Source organism: Mandrillus leucophaeus, unplaced genomic scaffold, assembly GCF_000951045.1.
Source record: "Mandrillus leucophaeus isolate KB7577 unplaced genomic scaffold, Mleu.le_1.0 Scaffold60, whole genome shotgun sequence".
In the NCBI taxonomy this organism is placed as follows: Eukaryota; Metazoa; Chordata; class Mammalia; order Primates; family Cercopithecidae; genus Mandrillus; species Mandrillus leucophaeus.
The window spans coordinates 6,465,607-6,474,703 of record NW_012106475.1 but is presented as its reverse complement, the minus strand read 5'-3'; the positions used below and the strand labels follow the sequence as shown (position 1 = coordinate 6,474,703).

The following is a 9,097-nucleotide window of genomic DNA, read 5'->3' as shown; positions in this document are numbered from 1 at the left end:
GGAGGCTGAGGCAGGAGAACTGCTGAACTCAGGGAGGCAGAGGTTGCAGTGAGCAGAAATCGTGCCACGGCACTCCAGACTGGGTGACAGAGTGAGACTCCGTCTCAAAAAAAAAAAAAAAAAAACATTTTTAGCTTTCAGGCCATACAAAAACAGGTGGCAAGATGAATTTGGCCCACAGGACAGAATTTGCCAACCTTGACTTTGACCATTTAGAATTTGCTCAGAGTGTGAAATAAGCAGGTGGCCAAAATAAGATGGTCAATGAAAATATTCTACTTAAAAAAGTCAGTCACTAATTCACTATCTCAGAGAAATAAGGAATATTTGAGGAGAGAAAAGGGAAGTAACAAGACCTGGTGTATCCCATAAGCAAAATAGTTTGATTATCCTGACTGGGTGCCAGGAAAGGAATAGTGGCTTGCTGGAGACCAAGATGCTATAACCTTCTCTGCAGGAAGAACTCATTCAACATTATTTAGACTCCTGGGTACTATCAGCGTCTTAGGAGTTTTACATGAATTCAGAAAATCTTGCATATTTTGACCCAACTTTAACTTTACAACCAGAGATAAAGAGAAAAAATACATTTTTTTTTCCTTTAAGCTTTTATTTGTCCTGAACTTGAAAAAATACATTTTTATCTTATCTTTTTGCAGAAAGGATGAAGCAGTTTGTAAAAATAAAAAAACACATATAAAACTATACAAACTAGGATTAACCATTGGATCAACCAAGTATATGAATTAGAAAAGAAGAAATAAAATAGTTATTATTTGAGATAAAATGTTTGGGTATAAAAAATCCAAAAGAATTTCTAGACAAATTATTTAGAACCAATAAGTAAATTTAACTAGAAAGTTGAATACAAGGTCAGAAATCAATTATATTTCCACATATACCTGCAACAAACAAATAAAAAATGAACTTTAAATAACAATACTATTAATGAGTATCAGAAAACATCAAATACAAATTATTTGTAGACATAAATGTAAGAGACATGCCATGCAAGACTTATATCCTGAAAATCATAATACATTATATAATAAATCAAAACAGATCCAGACAAAGGGAGGGATACATGAAGTTCAAGGATTGGAAGACTCCATACTACAAAGATGTAAATTGTCTCCACATAGACATACAGATTCAGTGCAACCTTAATCAAAATCATAACAGGTTATATTGTGGAGTTTAGCAAATTAACTCCAAAATTCATGTAGAAATGTAAAGATCCAAGAAAAGCCAAGACAACGTTGACGAAAAAAACTGAAGGCCTTACTCTACCAGATATTCAGGCCCATTAAAAAGCTACTATAGGGCCAGGCGCTCATGCCTGTAATCCCAGAACTTTGGGAGGCCAAGGCTGGAGGATCATCTGAGGTCGGGAGTTCAAGACCAGCCTGACCAACACGGAGAAACTCCATCTATACTAAAAATACAAAATTAGCTGGGCCTGGTGGTGCATGTCTGTAATCCCAGCTACTCGGGAGGCTGACGCAGGAGAATGACTTGAACCCAGGAGGCAGAGGTTGCGGTGAGCTGAGATTGCGCCATTGCACTCCATCCTGGGCAACAAGAGTGAAACTCCGTCTCAAAATAAATAAATAAATAAAAATACAAAAGTTAGCCAGGCATGTTGGCGGGTGCCTGTAATCCCAGCTACTGGAGAGGCTGAGACAGGAGAATTGCTTGAACCCAGGAGATGGAGGTTGCAGTAAGCTGAGATGGTGGCACTGCACTCCAGCCTGGGTGACAAAGAGAGACTCCGTCTCAAAAAAAAAAAAAGCTACTATAGGCCAAGCTACTATAGCTCATGCTTGTATTCCTAGCAGTTTGGGAGGCTGAGGCAGGTGGATCACTTGAGCCCAGGAGTTCGAGACCAGCCTAGGAAATATGGTGAGACTCTGTCTCTACAAAACACTTTAAAATTAGCTGGCCATGGTGAGCTGTGATCACATCACTGCACTCCAGCCTGGGTGACAGAGTGAAACCCCATTAAAAAAAAATGGCTATTATAATTAAACATTATGGTAGTAGCACAGAAGAGGCAATGGAACAGAATGGAGTCCAGACATAGACCCACCACATATCTGATATCATAAAGGCAATACTGCAGCACAGTGGGAAAATAATGGTTTTTTGATAAGTGATGCTGACTCAACTGGGTATCCGTTTGGGGAAAAAATATACCTTGACCCCTAACTTATACCATATATAAAAATCAATTCCAAATGGACTGCAGATCTAAATGTGAAACGTAAAACAATAAAATTTTTAGAGAAACACATAGAATATCTTCTAGACCTTGGGCTAGGCAAAGATTTCTTTTTTTTTCTATTTTATTTTATTTCTCTTACAAAGTCTTTGAATGCATCCAGAAAATTTAACCACAACGCAAAAAACACTAACCATAAAAAACAAACATAGGCATAAATTGGTAACATTAAGATTAAGAATTTCTATTAATCTGAAGACAATATTAGGAAAGTGAAACGCTGTAATCCCAGCACTGTGGGAGGTCAAGGCAGGAGGATCACCTGAGCCCTAGAGTTTGAGACCAGCCTAGGCAACATAGCAAGACCCCATCTCTGCAAAAATACAAAAATACAAAATTAGCTGGGTGTGGTGGCACACACCTGTAGTCCTAACTGCTCAGGAGGCTGAGGCAGGAAGATTGCTTGAGCCCAGGAGTTCAAGATTGCAGTGAGCTGTGATCACACCACTGCACTCCAGCCTGGGTGACAGAGTGACCCCCTGTTTCTCCAAAAAAATAAAATAAAATAAAATGACATGCTACAGAGTAGGAGGAGATATTTGTGATATGCAGTTTGTGTGTGTGTGTGTGTGTATATGCATATATATATATCCAACAAAAGAATCATATCCAGACTACATATGTCCTAAAATGAATAATTAATAATTATAAGAAAGACAGTCAACCCAATAGAAAAGTGGGTAAAAGACTCAAACAGGTACTTCACAAAATAAAATATCCAAATGGTCAATAAATACATATAAAGGTGCATAAATGTGTGAATCCACAGGGAAATATAAATTAAAATCATAATATGATACTACTACATACCCACCAGAATGGCTAAAATAAAATCAATAAGCAATACCAAGTGTTGGTTGAGGATATGGAGCACTGGAACGGTCATGTGAGTATAAATTGGGACAAACACTTTGGAAAACTCTGGAATACCTGCCAAAGCTAAACATATCCATAAACTGCAAACTAGCAAGTTCCTTCATAGGTATATACCCAATAAAAACGTGTATGTGTGCTCACTAAAACATATGTACTAGAATTTTCATAGCAGCAATTTTTGGAAGAGTCCCAAATTGGAAACTATCCAAATGCCCATCAACAGTAGAATGAACCATGCTACATTCATAGCGGTATACAGCAAGGACAACAAACAAACTACAAATATATGTAACAATATGGATGAATTTAATAAACAATATTGAACTTAAGAAGCCCAGACACAGCTGGGCATGATGGCTGACAACTGTAATCCTAGCACTTTGGGAGGCCAAGATGGGTAGATCACTTGAGCCCAGGAATTCAAGACCAGCCTGGGTTAACAAAAAATTTAATTAAAAAGTTTTTTTAAAAAAACAATTAGCTGGATGTGGTAGCACACACCTGTTGTCCCAGTTACTCGGGAGGCTGAAGTGGGAGGATTATTTGAGCTCAGGAGTTCAAAGTTACCGTGAGCTATAATAATGCTGTGCCACTGCATTCCAGCCCGGGCAACACAGCAAAACCCTGTCTTAAAAAAAAAAAAAAGTTCAGATACAAAAGAACACATATTATACCATTCTACTTACCTAAAATTCAACTACCTATGATGTAAGAAGTCAGGACAGTGTTTACTCTTAGGGGAAACGTCAAAGTGGAAGGACATGAGGGGAGTACTGGGAGGTTGGTAACATTTGTTTGTTGTCCTGGGTGCTGGTTACACTTTGTGAAAATTCACTAAGCTATCCATTTATAATTTCCATTGTACGTTATGGTTCCAAGAAATTAGGGTAGACAGAAAAGGAGGGTGGAAAGGTAAGATGAAATGAAGAGGGAAGTTAGTATACAAAAATAAAAATGTATGTTTAAGGCCCTAGATATCTGGCAGGAGTAGGGCACAAATGTGTCTCTGAGCTTCCTCGCAGCCAAAGTACACAGGGCAATGCAATCAGTTAAATCACTCAATGTCCATAAGATAAAAACAAGCCAACTGTGGTCAGGAAGAATAAAATTATTCTCAGAACTAAGATCTGAGAGAAATGTCTCCTGCAGGTTCTCAGAGCAAGATGTTGTGTAACAGAGAGAGTAACTTATGTCCTCAATCACATCCTCACAATGGAGGTCACAGTGATTGACACAATGACCTTCTCCATAGGCTGATGCCATAAAACCAAAGCACAATTCAAAGACAGTAATTGGGGTCAAGGAGTAGAATGGGGAAGACAAAACACTGCAGTGTAGACATGCCACTCTGAGAGATGTAGATGAACAAATAAATGGTCTAATAGTCTACACATTTTCCAGCCTATTTCCCATAGTGTTTCTCTAAACCAAGTTAAAAAGCATTGCCTGATAGCGAGTTCAAGGTCACATTCTCTGAGACACGTTCCGGAAGTCCAGCTATTGGACAGTTAAATTTCTACCCACAGGAGAAAATTAGCCATTCATTGGAACAGTCAGTGAAACTGCGAAGTTGGACTAATAGTCTCTGAAAGGTTATCAGTGAAAGTTAACATGCAGAATAACTGTTATATTACTATTCCTGTCTCTTTCATGAATAAAGATCTGTTTTTTTCCCTATGGCAAGTTTAAGGAAGATAGTCTACAAGCTACTCTTCAAACTCATGCCAGCCTTATCCACCTGTGATATAGATCAGACACTACAGCTGCCCTCCTCCAAAAATGTTCAATGGCTCCCCATGCCTACTGGATAAACTTCAATGTTACTAGCATGAATGCCAAGCCCTTTATGTGGGCCTAACTCTGCCTTTTCTGTCTCATCTCTTATCTTTCCCTATATACCCAATGCTCCCAATCACACCTCACTGCTCAGTGTTTTCCAAACATGCCATGTGGTCTTAGGCCTCCTCCTGTCTTTGTTCATGTTGCTCACACCTGGTATTTGCTCACAGAGAAAGAAATCAGGTGTCCAGAGTTTGTGGCAATGCCCTCTTGTGTCTGTCACTTCACTGCTTCTGTGACAGGATTATCTGACTGATTTTACATTATTCCTGCCTCCTATAAACTCACCCTCAGCCTCCATGTCACAGGACTAAGCCCTAAATAAAAACATCCCTTTGAAGCTAGTTAATCACTTACCCTACAATATGGCTCCTTCTTTTTTATATCCTCCTGCTGGATCAGCCTCAGGCCCTGGATACCATTCTGGAGGCCTCTCTCATACAGGGCCTGAAGTCTGGGAATTTCTTCTTGTTCAACAGCTACTATAAGCTTCAAAAAAAAAAAAAAAAAAAAGAAAAGGTAAGGAGCATTGATAGAGGTCAATGTATCATCAGTGATGAAAGATAAAGTCAGTGGAAAATCATCAACTATCGTATGACCCAAACGAGGTTAATTTTTTAAAATTATTTTTTCTTCACATATCTAATTCTTCCTTTCTTCATGACTATTTTTTTCCTCCACCAAGAAAAGTTGTCTTAAGAAAATGGCATAAAAACAAATTTTCCCTAAAAGTGCAATGTAGCCTCAATTTCCACTTCTGTTACCACAGTCTCTATGTGCATCTGGGTCATAAGCAGCTCATCACTACCACATTCTCAATCCCAGAAGGGAGAGAAGCATAAGTTGCTTGGACTTTACTTCCCCACCACCGCCCCCCCCAAAACAGAATGGCCTCCTTATTTCTTCAGGAAAATGTAAAATATCAGCATATCAGAAAGACAACTGTTATTGAATGTAATGGAATATAATTGACAAGACAATCCCTTTTATTTTTGGAATACATTATAAAGTATTTACTAATACATTCTGTTGCAAGGGGAAAAACAGTAAATTCATCAACTTATTTTCTATTTATTTATGGGAAAAATATCTGTTTGAGGTACAGTTTCTTCTTTACTTAAGGAAAGGGGCAAAGGAAAACACAGGTGCATATTTGAAGGTATATTAGAATTCACAAGTCATTTCATACCAAAGAGGCAACCGAATTTCATGAGGTGACACTTTTAATCAAGGTATAAAGGCTTAAATCAATAAATAATTAACCTTAAAAACAGAAGTGGAATCAAAGGACTCTATCAAGTAATTGAAAAGATAACCCACACAATGAGAAAAAATATTTGCAAATCACGTAGCTGATAAAGATCTTGTATTTAGAATATGTAAAGAATTCTTACAACTCAATGAGAAAAACTGAAACTAGACTTTTATACCTTGCCTTTTTCACTTATGTCAGGCCCATTGTACTGAATTATTTTTTAAAATGTGGCCATGCACAGGGGCTCATGTCTATAATCCAAGCTACTTCAAAGGCTGAGGCAAGAAGACCACTTGAGCCCAGGAGTTCAAGGCTGCAGTGAGCTGTGACTGTGCCACTGCACTCCAACCTGGGCAACAGGGCAAGACTCTGTCTCTTCAAAAAATTTGTTTCTATTTTTTAAATTTCTATTTATTTATTTATTTATTTATTTCAGACAGGGTCTCACTCCCATTGCCCAGGCTGTAGTGAAGTGGCCCATTCATGACTCCCTGCAGCCTCGACTTCCAAGCTCAAGTGATTCTCCCACCTCAGCCTCCCTAGAAGCTGGGACTACAGGCATGTGCCACCACACTCAGCTAATTTTTGGTATTTTTAGTAGAGACAGCGTTTTACCACATTGCCCAGACTGGTCTCAAACTCCTGGGCTCAAGTAATCTGCCAACCTCAGCCTCTCAAAGTGCTAGGATTACAGGCATAAGCCACTGAGTCCAGCCCTACAATTTTTTTTTTTTTCCTCAAAGCATCTTTTTTTTAGTATCAGTCTTGTCACCCAGGCTGGAGTGCAATGGCAGGATCTCAGCTCACTGCAACTTCTGTGTCCCAGGTTCAAACGATTCTCCTGCCTCAGCCTCCCAAGTAGCTGAGATTACAGGTGCCCACCACCATGCCCAGCTAATTTTTATATTTTCCGTAGAAACGGGGTTTTACCATGTTGGCCAGGCTGGTCTGGAACTCCTGACCTCAGGTGGTCCACTCACTTCAGCCTCCCAAAGTGCTGGGATTACAGGCGTGAGCCACCACACCCAGCATCTTTAATGGTAACAGTAAGTTTTTATTCTTAAAAATTATAAGGGCCAGGCATGGTGACTCATTCCATCTAGATTTAGATGGAATCTAGACACACACACAAAAAAATATACAAAAAAATTAGCTGAGTGTGCACCTGTAGTCCCAGCTACTAACAGGCTGAGGTGGGAGGATCACTTGAGCTCAGAAGGTCAAGGCTACAAAGAGCCAAGATTGTGCCACTGCACTCCATCCTGGGTGACAAAGTGGGATCCTGTCTCCAAAAAAAAAAACTTACATGAAGAAGGGACATGACTACCAACATTGCAGAAATAAAAGGACTTATAAAAGAACACTATGAACAATTGTATGGCAACAAATTAGAAAATCTAGATGGAATGAACAAATTATTAGAAAAACACAAAGTTCTGAAACTGATTCGACAAGAAAAACTTAATAAACCTATAACACATGAAGTGACTGAAAACTTCCCACATTAAAAAAAAAAAAAAGCCCAGGCTGAGAGGCTTTATTCACAAATGCTACCAGATGTTTAAAAAAAAAAAAAACTAATTCTTCATAAACTCTTCCAAAAAACAGAAGACTAAGAATCACTTCCCAACTAATTCTGTGAGGCCAATATTAGTTTGATACTACAACCAGTGCTCTGGTTTCTCTTCAGAAAGAAAAAGTATTCTGCCTTTTACGAAAACCAAATATCGTAAGAAATTGCAAACCAATATCCCTTAAAAATATTAATGCAAAACCCTGAACAAAATACTAATAAACTGAATGCAGCAACATATAGAGAGGATTTTACACCATGACCAAGAGGGATTTATCACAGGAATGTAAAATCAGTTTAACATCCAAAAATGTATTAATACACTACATTAACAGAATAAAGGATAAAAACCACATGATCACCTCAATAGAAGCAGAAAAGGCATTTGAGAAAATTCAACACCTTTTCATGATAGAAAACACTCAACAAACTAGGAACAGAAAGGAACTTTCTTAATCTGATAAAGGGAATCCACAACTAACATCAAACTTAAGGGTAATAGATCGAATGCTTCTCCATTACATCAAGAACAATTCAAAAAGGTCCACTTTTACTACTTCTGTTCAACACAGTATTGGAGCTTCCACTCGTGGAAATCAGGTAAGCAGAATAAGTAGGTAAAAGACATCTAAATTGGAAAAGAAACTTATTTGCAGATGACATGGTCCTGCATATAGTAAAGCCTAAGGAATTCATAGACAGACAGACACACACACACACAATTAGAACAAAATGAGTTCAGAAAGGTCACTGGATTAAAAAAAAAAAATCAACCTACAGAAATCAATCATATTCCATGCATTAGCAATGAATTACAAAAAATGAAATTAGGAGAACAATTCTCACAAAAGCATCACAAAGAATAAACTACTGAGCACTACAGACCAAATGGACCTAATATTTACAGACAGTTTCATCCAAAAGCCACAGAATATATATTCTTCTCTCCAGCACGTGGATCATTCTCAAGGATAGACCAATATGTTGGGCCACAAAACAGGTCTTTAAAAATTTTTTTAAATGAAATTATATCAAGTATATTCTCTGACCACAATGGAATAAAACTAGAAATCAATAACAAGAGGAATTTTGGAAACTATACAAACACATGTAAATTAAACAATATGCTGCTGGCCAGGCACGGTGGTTCACACCTGTAATCTCAACACTTTAGGTGGCCAAGGTGAGAAATCACTTGAGCACCTAAGCCCAGGAGTTTGAGACCAATTTGAGCAATGGAGGGAGATCCTAACTTAAAAAAAAAAAAAAAAAA

At 38.1% G+C, this 9,097-nt stretch overlaps 1 protein-coding gene across 1 annotated transcript in view; it reads right to left on the bottom strand.

The window, feature by feature from the left end:
• Positions 1–9,097, bottom strand: part of L2HGDH (L-2-hydroxyglutarate dehydrogenase) — a 78,546-nt gene that overhangs the window by 47,492 nt on the left and 21,957 nt on the right. Inside the window, exon 4 of the mRNA XM_011999757.1 lies at positions 5,354–5,485. Within this exon, the coding sequence (XP_011855147.1) occupies positions 5,354–5,485 (132 nt within the window). The remainder of the gene's footprint in view (positions 1–5,353; positions 5,486–9,097) is intronic.